The 22,443-nt window shown below is 41.1% G+C and overlaps 2 protein-coding genes across 3 annotated transcripts in view; one reads left to right on the forward strand and one right to left on the reverse strand.

The window, feature by feature from the left end:
- The window catches only part of CENPP (centromere protein P), a 227,667-nt gene that overhangs the window by 79,213 nt on the left and 126,011 nt on the right, over nt 1-22,443 (forward strand). The gene's annotated exons all lie outside the window — the stretch shown is intronic.
- Nucleotides 6,626-16,893, reverse strand: OMD (osteomodulin). The gene is made up of 3 exons (XM_059412030.1): nt 16,648-16,893; nt 10,627-11,580; nt 6,626-9,396 (listed from the first exon to the last, which is right to left on the reverse strand). Exons 2-3 carry the CDS (start codon nt 11,564-11,566, stop codon nt 9,089-9,091), a joined length of 1,248 nt encoding a protein of 415 aa, XP_059268013.1. The 5' UTR covers nt 11,567-11,580; nt 16,648-16,893; the 3' UTR covers nt 6,626-9,088.

Genomic DNA, 22,443 nt, shown 5'->3' on the forward strand with positions numbered 1-22,443 from the left:
AAGTCATGCTTTTTATTTTAATGCGTTCCCAGGAGATAAAACTTATGCTTTTCGGTGAAATAAAATACCAAACCAAAGCCTAGTCAGTGCTCTTAATTTTATGAGGGGTAAAAATATTGCTCCAGTACCATAATTAGCATATAGCCAAGAAATTTCCAATGTAAAAATCAGTTTTAACATAAATTATCTTGCAGTTTAATCAGTTGGGGTCCCCTCCTTTATTTTAAGTACATATAATAAAAATCCAAGTCTGAGAAATCAGATTTAGATTTTAAAATCAGAATTGGATTTTAAAATCACATTTAAAAAATATGTTTGACTTGTAATTTGGAGTTTGATAGTAAAAGATACTTTCGTTTGCTAAATTAAGGAAACTAAAAAAATTTGTAAATTTGATTTCTAAAAGTTTAAATGGTATTTTAGATAACTATATGATCATTGTAAAGATTCACTTTCGTTTTTTCACTCTTTGGTGCTCTCAGCACTCAAGGTAACATTTCTTCCTCCTCTGTACTAAAAATCCAACAAATATGGGTATGGATAAATATTTTATTACAAAACAGAAAAGAATACCAATTTATTCTCTTTTCTACTCAAAATTATCTTTAGGGTCTTTCAAATTGAAGATTGGAAAAACTAAGATGTGAATGCTCATGATTTTATTTGAATGTGAATTATTTTACATTTACTTGTGGTATTTTCTGGTTTGGGCTGATATAAATTGTCAATTTTATGGCTTTAAGGATATGATAAAAACTTTATAGAGTTTTTGCACGTCTAATAATGAAACAGCAAATACTGATCTATTTGACACAGTGTGGCAGGTGTGTTGAGAAGTGAACAGGATAGATGTTAAACATCAGATGTAGAGAATCCCAGAGATTCAGTGTTTTACTAATGACACACACAGTGTGATCCTTTGTTATTTTCACGGAAAATTATACTGTGAAGTATAACGTCTTTCCTTGGGAATTCATGACCGGCGAGTACAGTTTTATTGGTGTTCATCCATAAAGTAAGTTTACTCGACACCCAGTTTTCTGCCAGGAGTGCAGGCAAATGCACTCAGACTCCATTCCTCCGCTGGAGCACTTCCGTGGTTGGCAGTGACCTTGAACAAGTTAACTTCTGCGGACCTCAGTGTCTTTATCTGCTGGGCTAGAATCTAGTCACTACAGAGCTTTTCAGCCTCAGCACCACTGAGATCTTGGTGTAGATAATCCTTTGTGGTGGGGGCTGTCCTGTGCAACTTAGGACATTTTGTAGCATCCCCACTCTCTGCCCACTAGATGCCAGTAGCATTCCTCCACCACTAACCCGCATCAGCTATGACAACCAGTATTTTCTGGACATTGTCCCTTTGAATGACCAAACACATACTTCTTATAAATCACAGTACAGCAGTCCATCCCCTGGTTCTTGAACACAGATTCCTTATAGCCAAACAATGCTAAAAGTCTAAAGTTACTGATGCACAACCAGAATGCCATTCCGTCAGTAATAACTCTTCAGTCCACTATCGTATCTTATGAAAACAGCTCCCAGGGTGAGATCACTCAGGTTTGCAGGCATCTGTGCTTTCTGGTCAGGTTCTAAAAGCAGGAGTGGTCTTGGTAACATAAGGCTTCACCCTTTCAGGCATCTGATATGATTGAGCTGCTCTGAGCCTCTCTGCAGGTGTCCGTGTAATACTGGATTTCCCTCATTACATAACCTACTCATTCATTCTGTTACTTTTACCTACTACGTTTTGTTCTCTGCATTTGTACCCAGACTTTCCCATTTCGGGAAGGGCTGTTAGGCCCGGCCGCTGGGCTGGTCTGGGTTACAGGCAGCAGTGCTCTTGTAGCGAGTCCGTCCCCCCTCAGTCCGCTTCTGTTTAGGTGAATGACACAGATGCAGAACTGGGGGTGCATCCTTGTCACCAGGCAGTGTGGCTATACTCACTGTTAGCCTCACTTTTGCCAAGTTGCCCTGGGAATTTTGACAGAAAGCCTGAAAACATGGAATCACCCCTGCTTCCAGCCTGTGTAGTTACAGTCCTGGTCCGGTGACGGCTGCATCTGCGAGGGGAGAAAGAAAAAGCTGAGGTGATGTGGGGAAGAGAGAACACAGGCCCTTTCTCCCCTGGGCTCCCAGACCCGCCAGAAGACACGGGACTGTATCCAGTGGGGACGCTTCTTCAGCCCCACTCACGTTGAGTGTGAACACACTTGTGAAGGTATAAGCCAGCCCTTCCTTTTTTATCTCCCCCTGTTTTAGAAAACTAGTGTTTTAATTGCTCATTCCAGTTCTCTATGAAACTCTTTCTCTCAGTCATTCCTCGCGTTGGCTGTTGGACATTACGTGAGTTCCTTGGTCTGAGGAGATGACAGTTGGCTGTGAAATATCTTTTGCTCTCATTTTCTGTATCTCTCTCTGAGCGTTTGCATCTGTTACCAGGTCTGCAAAGCCCACTCCAGAGTTAGTAGCTCTTCCTGTCAGGACCGCTGTATAACCCCCTGACATGAGTCTGAGTTGCCAGCCACATTCAGGACCTTCCCCCCAGGGTCTCTGCCACACAGCCGCCTGTAGTCTCTGTCTCTCTCATTGCCAGAACAGATCGTGTTGGCATTTTGTATCTCAGAAGGTGCAGGAGATTCTAGCTTCAGCCCATCTCAACACGGCTGCAGCACTCCCTCACCACCACCAACACACACGTTCATGGGCCCAAGTGGCCTTTTCTAGGGAGCATGTGGGGATAGATGCATGTTGGATCCACTCATCCTCCCAAACTGGAAGGCAGGTTTTCTGGTGGGTATTGACCTGTCCGACATTAATACCCACAATTATTTCCATAGGACTGTGCCCCATAAGGACATTCCTTTAATAGGCCAAGATCCCATTATCCTCTTGCCTGACCATATGGCCGGGCTGTTGGCCACTGCCTGTGAGTCAGTAAAAACCCACACAGAGGGGCTCTTAACGTTCTTCCATTCCTCCGTCACTGCTAGGAAAACAGCATGCGGTTCAGCATACCACGGGGATCTGTTTTTGTAATCTTCATTCACATTGGTGGCCTTCCAGACAGGATGTTGTCCCTTCACCTTGGATCTGCTATCCATAAACCAACTCTTTGTTGTTGGTAGAGAGCTGTCCGTAGGGCACTGTCCACATGACAGTGTGGACAGTAGAGTCCAGCAGCTCCTTGTGCAGCTCCAGAATCAGCCCTGCGGGGCAGGGGAGAGAGGTTCCCTGCTTGTAAGAATCTCCTCCTTGCATTCCGCAGGCACTGCCACCCCCATTAGCAAATTTGTCCGGCACCATCCTAGACCATCAAGACCCTTTTATGTCCTTCAGTCCTAGGGATGGCTTCAATTAATATGTCCAACAGCAGGTTAGTAAAGCCCCTCAAATGTTAATTCTCTGGTCCAGAGTTCCTACAGTCAGCACTGGGAGGCGCTCGCAGGTTCTTGCCATACGCCCCATTTTAGGCTCCACAAAGAACCATTGCACAGAGAATTGTCCTTACCAGCACTCCAGCTTTGGAAGTGCCAAACATTTACGTTTACCAGTTTATTAAAGGTTGTGACAAAGGATCTGAATCCACAGCGAGTTGAAAGGATGCATAGGGCAGGGTCTAGGGAAGGCACAGAGCTTCAGGTATACCCCAATTCTGGCATCTCCTCCTGTTCAGCTGGAAGCCCCCCAAACCTGTCCTTCTGGGTGTTTATGAGGCTTCCATATGTAGTCCTAATTGACTAAGTCGTTGGCCATTGACCGATTCAACCTCCAGCCCCTTCCTTCCCCTCTGCCAAGATTTCAGGTGGCCTTGCTTGGTCCTCCTGGCAGCCAGCCACCCCCCCTTTAGTGGGGCTCCAACATCATCTGCATTAATATGACAAAAGACACCTTAAGTGCTCTTCTAAGTTTAGGGGTTTTGGGAATTGTGAGCCAGGAACCATAAATGTGAAGACCTAAAATATCTTTCTTATAAATCATAGTATCACACCCTGGAGGGCAAAACTGCCACCACACTGAGAATCATTGAGTTACTAGATATTTACTAGGTTACTAGATATATTTTAGGCAACATTCTAGGATTTTATGGAAAGTCTGAGAGTTGATCTTCATCTCAAATCTTACGGCTGAAGCCTAGTCATGTGGTCAGGTGAGGTAAAGATGAGGTCAGAGTATTTGATTTCATAGATCAAAGATTTGATCTCCCAGACTGAAGGATGAAATTTAATGTGGGAGGAGTTTTGACCTGATGAGAAGAAGGATTCATGTTAAAAACTTACTGTACTTGTTATTTTTTCCAAATAGTACATAAATCCCCATATAGTGAATTGGCAGCCTAACTAAGCCTGTAAAGTAATGCAAGTTCCATGTAATTTCCATGAGACTGGGGTATTTACTTGCTATACATAGTTATATTTATCTAGGAATTTGGGACATATAAGAAAGTTTAGGGATTTTTTTGCTGTTATCATTTAATTTTGTTTCCAACTGCTGTTATACTTTATTTCCAAGAATTAGGGAGAAAAAATGGATTTGGAATCAGGAAACCAGGATTTCAGTTCTAGCCGTCCTTTGGGTCCTATGAATTCTTTGCAACAGTAAAAGTATGAAGGAGAGACAAGGTTTATTTCTTCTGTTTTTCCCCCCTTGGAGTTGGTTAAATGTGTTACATGATATGCACACATCTGCACTTCAGTTTAGTGGTCCCAACCAGAGGAATAAAGAGAAAATGTGGAGTGTTTCAGGTAATACGTAACCACAAGCCTAACATTCTCAACCAGTTTTATTGTGAGCAAATTTATGAGATATCCTTTATTTTTATGTCTTTTCTAAAAGCTGATCGTATATTATACTCTTGTTTGTTAACTAAACGTGGTTCATGGAGTGATTTGGGTTTGTCAGTGATCACAAATACAGTTCAGCCTGGTAGCTAACTAATGCTTTTAAGTGTAATGAGAAAATAGATGAATTTTCATTTTTTCCTCTGTTGTAAATATCAGATCAACAGGTTTTGTCTGTAGATGTGGTAGATAATTGTGCAATATATTTTTTTTTTTTTTAAGATTCTATTTATCCACTTGACAGATCACAAGTAGGCAGAGAGGAAGGGAAGCAGGCTCCCCGCTGAGCAGGGAGCCCGATGCGGGGCCCAATCCCAGGACTCTGGGACCACGACCTGAGCGGAAGGCAGAGGCATTAACCCACTGAGCCACCCAGGCACCCCTATAATTGTGCAATCTTGATGTGCCACTTAAAGAAGTACTTTATTCTTCAGTTTTTTCTTAAGGAAAGCACTGGGTTTCATTTTTGTTCTTTAATGAGAAATACTTGGGGTGGGTATGAGTTCCTCAGGACCATTTTCAAGTAGCAAAACACGGTTGTTAACCTTCCGCCTCATTGAGGCCTGCAGCAGGATGAGCCATTTACACACACACCCCTTTGGAGGGAGGCGTAGAGTGGAGTTGACCCATTCCAATTAGGCTGGAGGAGCCAGGCAGGGTGTGGTGCCCAGTGAGGGGTGGCGCGGGGGGGGGGGGGAGCTGTGTTCTCTGCCCTGGCAGGCTGTCAAAGGGTGCTCTGGAAAGCTGAACTGGCAAATGGTGACCTGGAATATGTGTGTTTGGGGACTTAAGTACCCTCTACTCTCTCCCTAAGAAAACCATTGGTAGAAACTTGTTCACTTGTCTTTTATACAAAAAGAATCTTGGAAGGAACCCACGGAGATGCTGGCTCTTTCCTAGTGTCCCTGAGAACACACCCAGGTCTGACATCTGGGGGCACACAGATCCTGCAGGCTGCTAGGTTGGCTATCCTCAAGGTCTACTTACTGCTCACTGGGTACCGGGGACTGGCATGCACACTGTTCAGCGCTCTGTCACACATATGAATTCTCTTTATCCTTTCAGTAGCTCTAAGAGAACCAGCTTCCTTGAAGGAATGTGGGAAGAGGGGCTTCAGAGTTCTGCCCCTTACTCTGGCATCTGGCTTAGGAGTCTCAAGTCCGACTTCTGCAGGTTTTATCACATTCCACATAACTTGTTTTCAGTTGCTGAATTGTGCAGTTTTATTCCTCACAAAGCCTGTTCTCTGAGGATTTTTAAAAATCAATTTAGGAGGATAAAAAATAGAAGCTCCAGAATTCTGAATATTGGAAGTTTTGTTTTTTTTTTTTTAAACTGTGCAAGAGGTGAAGGAAGTAATGACATATCTGTGTATTCATCTCAGCTCGGGAGCTTGTTTCTCCACTCCTGGCATCAGTTGTTACCGACACGTCAGGGTACCACCTCTTCTGGAAACCTTGAGCTACTTCACTGCGTCCTGATCTGAAATAAAGTCTGGATATTTATCTGTGCTCCTGTTGTCATTTATAGTACCGCCACGTTAGCATTGTATTTCTTGTGTTAGAATGAGTTGATTTTAGGGGCGTCTGGGTTGTTTGGTGGGTTAAGCATTTGCCTTCGGCTCAGGTCATGATCCCAGGGTCCTGGGATCAAGCTCTGCATTGGGCTTTCTGCTGAACGGGGAGACTGCTTCCTCCCTCTCTCTGCCTGCCTCTCTGCCTACTTGTGATCTGACATATAAATAAATAAATTAATTAAAAAAAAGGAATGAGTTGATATTATTTTAAGTTTTTCATTAACAGCTTTATTGAGACAATTCATACCTCCTATAGTTCACCCTTTTAAAATCTATGATTCAATAATTTTTGGTATTTTTAGATTTACACAGCCATCACCACAATCAGTTTTAGAACATTTTCATTCCCTCCAAAAACAGAGCCTCTGCTCATTGACAGTCACTCCCCACTTAGCCTTTTCCCCTCCCGCAGCCCCAGGCAACCAGGAATCTTTCTGTCTTTATAGATTTGCATGTTCTGAGCATTTCATTTAAATGAAGTCATACTGTTATACAGTCTTCTGTGATGGAGTTTTCTCCTTGGGAGATGTTTTCCTGGCTCATCTGCGTGGTAGCATAACATTTCAGTACTTCATTTCTTCTCTAGGCTAAGTAATACTCTGTTGTGTGTTTTTACCTCATTTTATTTATCCATTCACCAGCTGATGGGCATTTGGGTGCTTTCCACTTTTCGGCTGTTAGTAGATAGTGCTGCTCTGAACATTTGCTGACATATTTCTGTGTGAACATCTGTGTTTAGTTCTCTTGAGTATTATATCTAGCAGTGGAATGGCTGCATCCTAAGTGACTAAATTCTGAACTGCCAGACTGCTTTACAAAACAGCTGCACCACTGGATATCCCACCAGTAGTGTGTGAGAGCCCTACTCTCTCTGCCTCCTGCTAATAACATCTGTTCTGGGTCTTGTCTTCTTGGTTCGAGCCCTCCCAGTGACTGTGGAAGTGTCTCTTAGGATTTTCATGGGCATTTCCTTGATGGCCTCTCTTTAGTTTCTAAATTATTTTAGGTTAGAAATAGTTGTATCTCTTTTATCTCCTGAAACACGCATAGTATTTTCCAATATGAAGTGGGCCTTAATTTTTTTTTTTTAACCTCTTTTGGAAGTGTGCTTTGTCCACATTACTAGAATTTAGCTCTGCTACCCTCACCGTTGTATCTTGAGGTATCACAAGTGCACATACATTCTGTTTCTTGCCCTTATTGCTAAGCCCTACACACCAAATGCCTTGATGAATGTTAATTAAATGAATGAATGGAGTGTTATTTGTGTTCATTCTGAATTGAGCCATTCCTTTGGGACAGGTGGGTGTTCTGTTTCTGCTAAATGCTAATAATTTAATGAAAGAAATAAAGATCATTAGGAGCTTCATTTTCCACTTTATCTCCAGCAAAATAAAGACTCACCACTTGAAAACTCCTAAAGTTTTAACAGCCAAAAAGTGGGCCTGGCCTGTTGTCCACATTATGAACATTTATGGTTCGGGTTCCCCGTGTAGGTCTCCCCATCTCTGTTTCTTCCTTTCCTGAGGAACTCTGAAATGTCAGCTGATAAGTCAGAAGAGCTCATCATAGCACTTCCATCATCTTTACAAGGCGTACTTAAAATACTTCAAAATGACAGGTTAAATAATAGGTGTGTCTAAGGTTTTAAAGAAGGTAGCAAAGCTTGTCTAAATTGTAAAGGAACTCTGTTCAGCTTTAACACTAATTAAATAAATACGAGCTGAAGCTCATATGTGTTTCTACTCTATCGTGCTAGGAAAATGGAAGTGTTTTAATAATGCTGGTAAACTGTTGTGTGCTAAACTAACCATGTGAGCAAAGCAGTTATTTATTGGTGAATCTCTGTGTAGCTACAATAACAACAAAAACTTTCCCTAGTGAGTTTACTATAGAAACATTGATCCCCGCTAAAATGGAAGACAGATTGTTTTGGACAGTTGCTGAAATCTGCTAAAATATGATTGTGATGAGACAATTTAGTGTTTTTGTTTGTTTGTTTGTTTGTTTGTCTTTTTAGTTATCCAAATACATGTTTTAGAATTGTGTGGCTCTGGTGCTCTGAGAGAAAAGCAAAGACCAGTTGATTTTGTGAAACTACAAGTCTTGGATCCATAGCAGAATGGCCTCTTTTGAAAATCAGAAGCATCCTCTCTTGCTCTCAGTGGTAGGGCCAGGGAGGTGGATGTCATGGTGATAAGAATTCACATACAAATGTGAAAGCTTTTCTGGAGATCAGGTCAAAGAAAATAACGGACTCCTGAGTGAATGGCTGCCCGTTACATGAACATAAGCCCGGGCATCTCAGCCCTGGCCTCTTCCAGTTCTTGGCTTCTAGTGCTGCTGTTTTCGTCACTCTTAGAACAGTTAATATCACTAGAGATGGCATACTTTCTTTTCTCCTCAGCCTGATAATACTGTTATTTTTAAAGTTTAGTTTTTTATTCCCATGTCATTCTAATTTATATTTCTAAAGACTTGTGTAATTTTAAGTAAGTTTGAATACTGTGTAATGATGCAAGTGTTACCAACAACTTAAATTCAGTCTGATCTTCTACTAATGCATGATTCTAGATATATTACTGTGAGCTTCCATGTTCAGTTCAATCAATACTGAATAATACCATTGTATACAATCATAAATGTAGACCTATATAGTTTCTTGCCATTCTTAACTTCCGTAATAGTGAGGGTCAATGTTTTCTTCTGTTTCTTCTTGTTCTGGACCTTCTTGGTGATCTTCCTGTTCTTCACTATCAGGATCATCCGGAAATCTCTTGAAAACTTGAGTCTTCAGTTGTATTGTTTGCCCATTAGCGCTTCTTTGCTCACCATAATAAATAGTGTGTAAATTAGGAAAACAGAGGGAAACGTATGAGCTTATTGGCTCTTTCAGCTTATTTTGGTCCATACGGATGTACGTTAAGTGGTGGTAATACAGTGGATCAACAGACGGACACATCACTGTAACATTGATATCTGAAAAATACAAATTAAAGATTAATCCTGCTGCATTACATCTAGAATCCTACATTGGAATTTATTAAAATATGAGATACAGTCTTATTAAAATTCTTATAGGTAGAATTAGGTTTAATTAGTTTTTACAGTAATCAAATAATAAAATGAATAAAATGAAACTACAGATGAATTATATGTTCTCAAAGTAAATGATGGCTTTCAGAGCGCATCTGTCCTGATGAGCACTGGATGATGGATGGAAAAGCTGAATCACCGTATTGTACATCTGGAACTAACACAGCACTGTGTGCTAACTGTAGTGGAATTAAAACTTGAAAAAATGGTGGCTCTTTTGGCTATTTAATTATTTGTTATGTAATAAATTCATAGTATAAGTAATCTCAAAAATAACAAAGTAAAAAACACCTTTAGTCCCAACTACTCAGGAAGCTCCTATTTTTTCAGATACTCTACTACTGTGTAGTAGTACACAAGTACTACTTGTCAGTGTTCAAAGTGATAACACTTCATAGAAAAGACTATAAACTTGGGTGCCTGGGTGGCTCAGTCGGTTAAGCTCTCCTGCTCCCGATTTGTGCATTCTCTCTCTCTCTCAAATAGATAAATAAAATCATTAAAAGAAAAGAATATAAACTTTTATTATTTTTTAAAAATTTAATTTATTTATTTGACAGAGAGAGATCACATGTAGGCAGAGAGGCAGGCAGAGGGGGGGCGGGAAGCAGGCTTCCTGCTGAGCAGAGAGAGCAATGCGGGGCTTGATCCCACCGTGAGACCATGAGCTGAGCCAAAGGCAGAAGCTTAACCCACTGAGCCACCCAGGCGCCCCAAGGCTATAAACTTTTATAGCACACCTTTCTGAGGCTAGCTTTGTCCATTTTCCTAGCTACTTCAAGTCAACTATTTTCAGCAATGTGTAAAGCATAGATGTTTTTAAAAAAAGATTTATTCTTTAGGAGTGCCTGGGCGGTTCAGTCAGTTAAGAATCTGCTTTCAGCTCAGGTCATGGTATTGGAGTCCTGGGATCAAACCCCATGTTGGGCTCCTTGCTCAGCAGGAAGCCTGCTTCTCCCTCTTCCACTCCCTGTACTTGTGTTCCCTCTCTCGATGTCCCTGCTTCTCTGCTACCCCCCTCTCTCAAATAAGTAAATAAAAATTTCAAAAAAAATAATGAAAAGGTCAGCATACTATTCTTGTATTTAAAAAAGATAATGAAATTTTACATACTTTCAATTTCATTATTTTCTAGGTATAGGTGTTGTAAATTTCTTGGAATATAGAATGCTTGCTTCAGTTTGTTGTGTCCAACATTGAGCTCTATAAGGTTGGGAAGATTAAAAATATTATGTGGGATATCTTGTAGTTTGTTGTGTGACACTCGTAGAGCCTGGAGTTTGGGAAGTTTTTTGAAGTAATTTTCTGGTATAGCAGAAATTGAATTATTTTCCAAAGAGAGGTACATAAGTGAAGAAGGCAGACCAGGAGGCATTGACTCTAATCTGTTATTACATAGGTTTAGCTGCATTAATTTTTCCATTTTGGCAAGTACGTTTTCTTGTAACATGGAATCCTCGAGATGATTGTAACAGAGATCAAGCATTGTCAAGTTTACTAGCCCATCCATGGCATTTGTCTGCAATCTGGAGATCTCATTATAGCCAAGAAGAAGTCTCTCCAAAGACTTAGGGAGAGGAAATGGAAATTCTTCTAACTTGTTATGCTGTAGGTGAAGTTGTAGTAGATTTGACAACTTAGCAAACACACCATGATCAATCTTTTGAGATGTAATTTTGTTGTGGCTGAGGTTGATTTCTTTGAGATGAGTTGCATTGATGAATGAATTCGCAGTCACAGCCTCAATTTCATTGAATTGAAGGTAGACCTGCTGTATGTGTGCTGGGACACGTGGGATAGTCTTGAGTTTGCGATTGTCACAATACATTGATGATGGAAAATTGGGTGGACAGAAGCATTCAGAGGCACAGCCTAACATATACTGATGAAAAGGAACTTGAAAGTCCTCATTTTGGTGAAATTGGAATTCCGGTTGGTAGACATCATCTGGGTCTTGATCATAATCTTCATCCCATTGATAATTTTCATATTGGCAATATACTTTGACTCCAAAAAAGAAGAAAAGGACATGTGCTAGACTTAAAAAGCCCATGTTCCCTTTTTGTCCTATTTTAAGGAGAAAGCAAATATATTGTGGGAAAAGTCAGTAAATCCTAGAAGAATTTTTGTGTAAATTAACAGTTACATAAAGTGCATAATATCTGTATCTGTATTGAAATATATAAAACAATCCAGAATAAATGGGCAATGCTCAAATCAAAATTAATGTTTAAGTACCAATAAGGTGGTATTTTTTTTTTTAAGTCACATTTTGCACTGAACCAGACTACATACCCATCTTTGAAGGGAATCCAAGTTTGTCTTGCTTCCTATAGATTTACAATGATAACATGAACTCTCAACCCCTTCACTAAAAATCTGAGTGTTCCACTATATGGTCCCTTCAGTGATGGTCCTTACCTATGAGAGGAGACGCTCTTGGTTTTAGTTAATATTAACCAGTATTTTCCCACTGCAGCTTCTTTTTTTCGATGCTCTTTTCTGCCCTTGAAAGAACATGAAACATTCCTTTTTACGTAAGAGGTTGAGATATTCAAAATAGCTCTCATCTTTCCTCTTAGTGTTTCTGGCCAAGTCTAACCATGACTTCCAGTTTTCCCCCATGAAACCGTTTCCAGAATCCAATTATTTTGTCTCTGACTCCACTTGACTCAAATACCAAATACATGCAATATTTACTGTCTACAAACTTTGAGCTTTTAGTAGGTTATTCTATACATTTTCTTTCTTTCCACTAATTTTTTGAGTTAAGTCCTAGACAGATACTGAAAGCACACTGTCTTGTCTACCAGGAGTTGAAGTCTGGTGGAGAGTCAGAAAGATGCACACAGTACAGGGAGGAGGAAGGTGTGTAAGGGGTGCATTTCATGGGAGGAGTACTCAGCTTGAGAAAGACCATTAACTTGAAGTTGTAGTTCTGGTCTACTGGATGAGGAGCCTGAAGACCTTCATTTCCCACCTGTCAATTAGGACAGTCAAGCCACTTAACATGCCTGCCTCTTGCCTCCTCATGAAAATGAGAAATGTAATTGTTTCCTAGCTTATCTCAACTGGTGGTTGTGACAGTCACGGGAGATATGCATGTAAAAGTGCTTTGCAGGTTAGAAAGTGATCCAGATGGATAAGTTTGTTATTTAGATAAAGGTTAAAAGGAAGGAAAAAAAAAAAAAGAATCTTACCTCTTTGATTCTGCAGGTATTTTTCTCTACCTCTCTCATTCAGGGTTTCCTGAGAATTAATGTAACATGTCCCTGTGTGTCATGAACTGACTTTTCTCTATCCCATTAGTCGTTAGAGTGGTACAAACTATTTTTCATCATTGGGATAATTGAAAAAATAGTTATCTAAATCATTGTCTCTAACAGACCCCATTTGACAAAGTCTGCCTTAGACCCTAACATCTTAGGTTCTTTTTTATTTTCTTATCAAGAACTATAAATGTATGGAATGTAATTATGTGTTAATGTGGGATTTGGAGTTGATATTTAAGTAGAGTCAGGGACCCTTGATCTTTTCTTCCCTCCTGTGCACCCAGAGCATGGGCCTTGTCATTACAAGGGTGCAGCTTTTTCACACCGCGACTTGTCTTTATAACTTACTCCACGGAGTAGCTCCAGCTGTAGTAATTGCTCAATTTCAGAAGGACGTAAATATGGGGAACCCACTGTGTTTTCACTGCCCTTTATTCATACCTCCCAATGTACTCAGTTCCTCTCTGTGGCCTGGACCCCATGGCCCATCACCATTGTCACTTGTTTGCTCAGGTCCCTGATCCTCTGGCCCCTTTCATCCTCTTGTTCTTCTGGTAACCTCCATCCCTGTTCCTACAATTGTCCATCTACATGCAGCCTGACTCATGAAGCAGAGCAAGTGGAGAGAAAACTGACCACACCAGCTGATGTCACTCGAAATTTGTGACCACTCATTGCTGCTCAAGGACATGTCCTTACTGCATTCCTTTTCCCTTGCTCCTAGACGCCTCTAAAAAGTCTCATTTCCCACCAGTTTGGAATGACCACCTTGCTGCCGCCATTTTTTTTTTTTTTAAACCAAGAGGATAGGATCAAACAAAACAATGATTTACTCATATTGTGTTTTGTTATATTTAATCTCATCCCTATCTACAGAATATGTCAAAATAGCAATGGTTTGATCTTTTAAAGCAATTGTTTTACAAATCTCAGTAGACTGCTGCACTGTTCCTTTCCTTCATATCCGTGGGATTCATAGAGGATGTGACATTTGACCTAGATTTTGAAGAATGTTAGGGTTCTCAAAGAGGAAGACCAGGAAGATTTCCAGACAGAAGAGATGACCAGAACATGTAAGCAATGAAGAGTAGGGTGCTTGGGAAATAGTGGTTAGCTATTGAAGGAGTAAAATACGACTGTCATAGCTAATCCGGACCAGGATCTAGAGGGCCTGAATTCTGACCTGTGGAGTTGCACTCAGGGAGTGAACACCTGATTTAATCCATTACAGTAGCTGAGCCCCGACCTTCACACTAAATTGTTGGTGGGTGAAGTAGGAGAAAGTCCTGCAGGGAGATCATCTCACCCCGAAGGGCAGTGTTCAGTTCTGGCTAACTCAGGGTGCTGGAAAGCTCCAATTGGGTCTGCTGCCTTAGTGACCTGTGCTAGAGGTTGTGTGTGAACCTGGCTAGTCAACCACCTTACAGATATTAGTAGTTAAACTTTGGTGGAGTTTAGACTGCAGTTACTTCTGGGTGTGAGGCACTGTCTTTGGTGAGGAACACAGAGATGAAGATATGAAGATGTGGTCCTCTCCGTAAAGAGCATACGGTTTATGGGAGAGACCCAACATGGCAAACCATATTCTCAGACAAAGGGAAATAATGTTTCCCGCCTAGACCCCAGTGCCATGGGTACAGTGGCTTAACCCTGCCTCAGGCAGATGGGGAAGTCTTTGTAGTATCATTTGCTCCAGATCTTGGGAGATTAGCAGGAATGGGTGTAGAATATCCTATACATTTTACTCACTAGTTGATAATACTTTATGTGTTAAATTTGTGTGTTTTATGGTACTTATTATAGTGGAGCATATTAACTTTTTGAAGTACATGTCATACTTCACTTCAGTCTCATTGAACCACAGGGTTCTACTGTAAGTTTGCTGTGTCTCACAAAGGTATACGTAGAAGCAGGGCAGAGGCATGCCGCTGCGGGGGCGGGGGGAGGTCAGGCATGGAGCGGGTCTTGGAAGCTGACTGTTACACAAACTTTGAAATGAGCATTGCTTATCAGAGCTCTGAATTTCATCCTTGTATTAAGAACAATAGCAATAATCAATCAGTAACCTTACATTTGAGAATGAAAGTCTTGACTCTAATTAACAATTATGAGAAACATACTGGGAAAAATGGGAGCTGGGTGATACTTTCGATCCGGCACTTAAATGCGTCCCTTTGACTTGGGATCAAGACCTCATTATGGGGTCTCTCTGAGAATAAAGGGATTCTTGAGTGTTGGCTGCTTTTAGTCCTCTTGGCCACCTATGAAGATAGGCTTTCCCTAAGGACAGTTTCTCTTCTGAATCGTCCTCTAAGGACCTTGGCTCTGCAGCCCAGCCTGATCCCTCTTCCTTTTGACCAAGTCCCGTTTTCTGGTTTGAAATCAACCCTGTCTCCATCCAGAGGCCCATTATTTCCTATTCATCTTAGTCATCAACTTCATCTCTGGTGAGTTTCCCTGTTATGACTTCTTTTTACCCAAATTTTCCATTCAACTGATCTCTTCCTAGCCATTTACAAAGCACATTTTTATTACTTTTGCCTTTCATGTTCTACAATTTATGCCTCATTCCCTATAGAATTGCTCATAGCAAAACAGTACACTCACCGTCAGTCTCCCACTTCCTGACCTAATTTCTGGCAGAATATAGTACAATGCACAGTGTGTAAGTGCTCAAACATTTGTTGAATGGATGACTGGATTAATAAATTACAGATTGCATCCTGTTAGCGATGCTTGTCACTACTAATGCTGGTTATTTCTAGGTATTATTTTGCCGCAGTCGTTTTCTCTAAATGGACACAGTCACAGAGAACATGGCTGTTATCTCCAGTGGTGTCCGGTCACAGCATGCTATTCCCATTACAGAGTAATAGAAAAGTAACAGATGTGAACAGAATCTTTAAAGCAATGGGAAATATATATTACCGATTTTTAAAACTATCCATTACTGTGAATTTTTCATATCATAGCTATAAATGCTTCTATGTTATAACATCTCTCTTAGTTGGGAAAAAGCACTTGTGCTTTCATAAGGAAGTTCTAATTAAAATGAGATTGAACTTTGTTCTGGAAAGCTTAAAGTAATTGGAAAGCCTTATTGCATTTTGTTAAAGACTCAGTTATTTTATTGATTTACCACAGAAACTAGGATATAAGAAACCAGAGTATTAGAATAGACTTAAATTTCTTTCCGAAGCGGTTTTAAATTTAACTCTGTAAATAAAGTAGTTTACATCCTGTTTTACACCCAAGGCCTAAGAAAGTAAGACTTTTACTACTAAAAATAAGAAAGTTTCAAAATTATTTTTAGCCATACTACATTTAAATCTTAACTGAAACCCAAGGAACTGTTTCATTTAGTACCAGATAGAGCAGTCACATCTTCCCTTCCAGAAAGAGTCAAATGAAAGCAAAAATATGTTACTGTCAAGGATTTGGTCACCAGAGAAAGCTTAAGAAAATTTCTATTGAAATCAATACAAAGATCCTTCTTCCCTACAAGCAGAATCTGTCACCTGCCCAGATGTATGGCTCACAGACATTTGCCAGTTTTGTCATTTAAAGTTGAGAGTGAGAGAGGAGACAGTGATGCCATTAACGTAAAAATCTTTCATTCTTAATTAAAAATAAATCTAAACAAAGATTATTTATTGGGCAAATCTTAAGTTAGAAAATTTAAATCTACTTTCTCTGAATATTTTTGCTAATCAAATTTTAATGAAGATTTATCAGATATTACCTCCAAATTTTGTGCTTTTATGATCTATTTTAATGTTAAACAAATCAAATTATACTTAAAAAGTTTTAATAGTAGGAACAGTTTCTTTAAAAACAATTGAAAATTAGTTTATCATCATACCTGTTAAGTTTGCTTTAGTTTTCAGGGGTTGATGAATTTGCAAATCCTGTAAATTGAATCAGATATTCCTAAATTCTTTAACTGAGTCTCTTAAAAATCCACAGTAACTGTGTGTCCAGATAGGGCTGTCCTTGAATTACTGTAGCAATTTAAGCAAATATAATCTGCTTGGAAAACACTTGGGTTGAATTAAGATTATGTATTTCTTTTCATTATCCAAAACTTTGTGGATTCAAATTGAGATGCTTGTGCTGTTGGTCAGATTTATGTGGCTTACTTCCCTTTCTTTTCCCCTTAATTTTGGTTTGAGGTGTGGCAAGAATTTCCTCTAATATGAAAGGCAAACAGAACTAAATGAAACAGCATGTACTGATTACTGTTTTTATTTTCATTTTCATGCCAAAGAATTCTCCAAATTAAGGTCCCCTGTAACTTGGAGCTCAGTGTCTCAACAATTTAAGGTGGAACTCAAGAGTGGTCTTGAAATGTCCCTTGTCAGAAACCTCACATCACACCAGGGCTTTCCTTTATGAAGACAAGCAACCAAGATTAGAAACATACAGCATTGCATGTCTACTTTACTTTTTTTTTTTTAAGATTTTATTTATTTGAGAGAGAGCACAAGCAGAAGGAGAGGGAGAAGCAGGCTTCGCTCTGAACAAGGAAGCAAGGAGCCCTACAACCTCGATCCCAGGACCCTGAGATCATGACCTGAGCCAACCCAAAGTCAGTTCCTTACCAACTGAGCCACCCTGGCACCCCTCTAGTTTACTTTTTAAACAAAGGGATTTGTCATTAGTGACACAGATTAAATATATAACTTTTCCACACAGAGAATTATACCTTCTTTTCTGTTCCCTATCACTGTCCTCTTTTTCCTCCCAAATCTGTGCACTAGAATGCCTGCTAAAACCTTTGAAATAAAAATTAATCTGGTGACGGGGCGCCTGGGTGACTCAGTGGGTTAAAGCCTCTGCCTTCGGCTCGGGTCATGATCTCAAGATCCTGGGATCAAGCCCTGAGTAGGGCTCTCTGCTCATTGGGGAGCCTGCTTCCTCCCTTCTCTCTCTCTGCCTGCCTCTCTGCCTACTTGTGATCTGTCAAATAAATAAATAAAATCTTAAAAAAAAATTAATCTGGTGATGGAATTTAGTGTCTTGCACTCAGAAGGTAGATCTCTGATTTGCCTCTTTATGTTAGTACAAAAAATAATTTTGTAGTATTAATTAAGATGCCATTAGGAACTTGCCTTTATTTTGTAGATGTAAAAAATCTCTTTTCACTGAATTGTTTTCCTGAGGAGTAGTGGTTAACTGCTTAAATGCTACATTTTTTTAACTAGTGTGGTTTTTTAAAAAATTTTAAACAGAGAATTAACTTGTATTTCTTGGCAGTGAACCTTGAGTTCATGCTTTGGAAGACTCTTCAAAGTTTGTACAAACTAATAAGGTAAAGTGAATCCCAGAATTTGTTCTTGTGTCCTCAGTGTTTACCATTAGATTTTTACAAAGAAATCACAGGGCTTATTTTATTATACTTCAGGTTTTTTAAAAGCATGCTGTGTTTCAAGTGATGCTTGGCAGTGCTATAAAAATCTCATCTATTATTTGAGGCACTGGTATGTGAAACATGGCAGACTGTATTTGGGCCAGGATTTCATCTTGTTACTGATCTTTTCCATATGTTTCCTATTAGTCTTTGTTCTTAAACCTCAGGCTTCCATACCAAGGAAGAGAGAGCAAATTTTTTCCCAAGGATTTAATTTTATGTGCCCTCACAGTTCTTTTGGAAGAGAAACTTAAAGTCAAAAGCTTAATTTTCATATAGTTCCTCATTTAACCCTGTGATTTGAACTTGTGATCATGATTATGTTGTTCTTGTTCCTAACACATGCAGAAAGAATATTTATCAATAGATAGCTAGGGCACCTAGAATCACTCGTGTCTAGGAAATTTGAAAGCAGTAGGTGGTGTCCAGATGGTTTAGGTTGGGAGGCAGGGGAGTAAGAAGAGTATTGGTTCACGTCAGACCTTATAGGAAAAGTCAAAGCTGTAAGTGATTGTGATAGTTCATGCTTTCAGTTCGATGGGTACAATTGCAGCAGTTGAAGAGAGAAGTCCATTGAATTGATGAAAAATCTCAATTATATTCTGTGATGATAATTTGATTGAGGTAGATAAGTACCTTCATAGCTGAATAGTGCTGGTCGAGAAAGGCCAGACTGAGATCTGCTTGATTGTGGTAATCAGGGATTTTTTTCATTATACTCATTCAGCTAATATTTTTAGCACCTGATTCGTTTAAGGCAGTTTTAAGGTGCTCGCGACTCAGCAGCACAAGTTTCTATTGTCACGGAACAGGAAAACAGAAAATAAACATATGAAGGGGTGAGGAGGGCATTGGAGCAAGGTAGGGGGGTCACAGTGAATGAGCACAGGCACAGGTCAGCAGCTGTCACCCTCCTGCGCACCTGCACTGGGACAGAGCAGTTACATGTCTGCGTGGCGGGTAGTGGAGCCCGGGGGGTCTCGCTGCTGGAGAGAGGCTGCGGCTGAGCAAGGCGAGGCAGCCGGAACGACACACGCGGCTGGGCTAGAGCTGGAGACATCGGTATGAATCCACGTTCAGCTTAATAGTACCCAGGCGGCTCCATCTAGAAATGTCTGTAGATGTGTGTGTGCACAGGCTGGTGTGCCCACACCTGTCACCTGGCTCTGTCGGCCGGGAGGGCGTGGAGGCAGTGACGCTGCAGCCGCAGCAAACACCAGCACCCAGATCTTGGCGGCGGTGGCATCTGCTGCTGCTGCTTTTTAAAGATTTTATATATTTATTTATTGAGAGAGAGTGTGTGTGTGAGGGGGCAGGGGCAGGCAGAGAAGGAGAGAATCTCAAGCGGACTCAGAGCTGAACACAGAGCCCTTCACAGGGCTCACTCAGTCCCACAACTGTGAGCATGACCTGAGCCCAAATCAAGAGACGCTTAACTGACTGAGCCACCCAGGCATCCCCAGATCTTGGCTTCTGTTACCTTCTGCCATAAGGGAAACCAAGCTCTTTGAAGAAATGGTTTATTCTAGGACTGAGGCATGGAGCCATACAATATGAGCTTGGGGTACCTTCCAGCACCAGAAAGTAAGGAGTTGCTAAGGAAGAAAGGGACATGGTAAATTGATGTATCTTCTCAGTTTTGCTGTGAACCTAAAAAAAGATAGTCTATTTAATAAATTTTTAAGAAAGGAAATTGCTATTTTAGATAGTTAAGCAGAGACCTGATACAGTGAGGGACCAAGCCACATTGGTATCAAGAGGAAAAAGACAGTATGGCTGGGGCTGAGTGATATGGGCGGGGAGGGTACCTCAGAGAGGTGGCCAGGGCCAGCGTCACGGTCACATGTGCTTCTGATGTGCTCGGAAGCCTCGAAGCATTCTGTATCAAATCACGTTTAGGAGGCACACTTGACACTTAGCTGGTCAACTGCTTCCATCAGAAAGATCATTCAAGCAGCCCCACGGAAGTCGTCCACACTCTAGATATCACACATGCCCCGCAGAGGCCATCCTGGTGCCTTTGCCCCTCGTGCCTTCCATTGCCCCATACTGTTTGCTTTTCCCGTAAATGGTGTCCCCATCCCAAATTCACTCACTGACATAAGCCAGAAGGTTGGGAGTTGTCTAAATGAGTGCATCCCAAAATGTGGCAGGAGAACCATCAGTGTGTGAATTGCTAGGGCTGCTGATCTGAAGTTCAGGTGGCGGCATCTCTGTACTTTAGACCTGCAGAACCAGAAGCTCTGCGCACAAGCCCAGTGACTTACATTTTTAACAGGTGTCTCAGGTGCTGTGAAAACTTGAGAACCATTGATCAAAATCATCTTCTGTCCCTCCCTTTCAAACTAGATCTGTTCCTGAGTCCTTTGTGATCTGGCACTGGAGTGTCTTTTTGGTGTGTCTGTGTCTCTTGGCCTACCCTGTCACCATCTCTCCAGTGACTGACATCTCTCCCTCAAATGCTGCCATGGTGTCTTGACTCCTCTGTCTGTGTTCACACATCTCCTTTCCCAATCCAGTTTTCATCTTATCTGTATTAAAATAAACCTAATTGTATAGTGTCTCACAGTGCCTCTGCCTAAAATCCTCCAGTGTTGCCACATATTTTCACATAAATTCCAGAAGGGGCACCTAGGTGGCTCGGCCGGTTAGGTGTTCAACTCTTGGTTTCCAGATCGTGATCAGGTCATAATCTCAGGTCCTGGGATTGAGCATCATGTGGGGCCCTGCACTCAGTGGGGAGTTGGCCTGAGAATTCTCTCTCTCTCTCTCTCTCTCCTTTTCCCTCTTCCCCCTCCCGTCCATGCTCTCTCCCTAAAATAAATAAATAAGTCTTAAAAAAATATATAAATTCCAAACATAGGGGCATCTGCCTGGCTCAGTCAGTAGAGCATGTGATCCTTGGTCTCCGGATCATGATTTCAAGCCCTGTGTTGAACATAGATCTTAAAAAATAGATAAATGAATAAATGTAGCACTTAATTAGTTCAGAGAAATAAAAATTAATTCCTTTGGGGAAACTCTGATGGCCTACCTCATACCTGTTCGTGGACTACCAATTTGTGTTTCTGGGCTGCTTTCTGGCCTCGAGCTGCCCTGCTCCTTCCTGTTCCTTCAGACACCAGCTGAAAGTCCTACAGTTCAACTCAATTCTGACACTGTCTACCTAGAGTTAGCATCACTTCTAACAGGTCAAGGGCTCGGTCCCACAAGACTGCCCCCACTTTGGATGCCAGTCGGAGTAGGAGGTCTCCAGCTTACCCCCCACCTCTGTACAACATGGCTGTAGGCTCCTGCTGCCTTGCCTTCAGGTTAATTTTCTATAATGGCTCACAGAACTCAAACGCTTATGTTTATTGGTTTATTATTTAATAAAGCTCATGACAAAGGATATGGGTATAAAGCCAGGTGAAGGAATACCTGTGAGCTCTGGAGGGGCCCTGAGCCCAGGAGCTTCTGTCTCCTTGGAACTGCGGTGCATTCGGGTCCCAGTCATGCATGTGCCCACCAAGCTGGGATCTCTCTGCGGCCTGTACCTTAGGGACTTTTGTTCAGGTTTCCTCACGCAGGCATGATGGATGACGAACCCAATCTCTAACCCCTCTCCCTCCTCAGAAGATGCAGGCGTGGGGCTGAAAGTTCCAAGCTTCTGACCATAGCAGGTCTTTCTCATGACCAGCCCTCATCGACAAACCATCAGGGAGCCCACGCAGAGTCACCTCCTTAGAACAAAAGATACTCCTATCATCCAGGAAATTCCAAGTGATTTCAGAGCTCTCTGTCAGGAACTGGGGCAGACACCAAATGTATATTTCTTATTTCACAAAAGTACACCACAAAAATTCTTCCTGCAGCTTGTCTCCAACCTGCTGGTTCCTATCCCAGTGGCCACTGCTAGGGGCCCCCACATTGTCTGACTCCAGGCGACATAGTCACTGCTTTTGAGACCTTTGCAAAGTAGAATACAGTGTTGTGATTCTTTCCCGAGATATTTTGTGCACCTATATGTATATTTAGCAAATATGTATATTTTAAAATTATTTTTATAAAGAATTCTTGCATGAAATTTTCAGTTTTTCTAATCTTTTCCTAATACAATCTTTTCCTATTATTGATGCAGTTAATAACCTTTCATGTGTCACTGCACATGTGTGCAAATATATTTGAGTGATAAATCTGCAAGCTGGGCTTGCATGTGTGTAATTAATTGCTCTCAGAGTGCCAAGGGCCTGTGTAAAATCCTCCTCA

This window comes from Mustela nigripes, chromosome 9 (genome assembly GCF_022355385.1).
Source record: "Mustela nigripes isolate SB6536 chromosome 9, MUSNIG.SB6536, whole genome shotgun sequence".
In the NCBI taxonomy this organism is placed as follows: Eukaryota; Metazoa; Chordata; class Mammalia; order Carnivora; family Mustelidae; genus Mustela; species Mustela nigripes.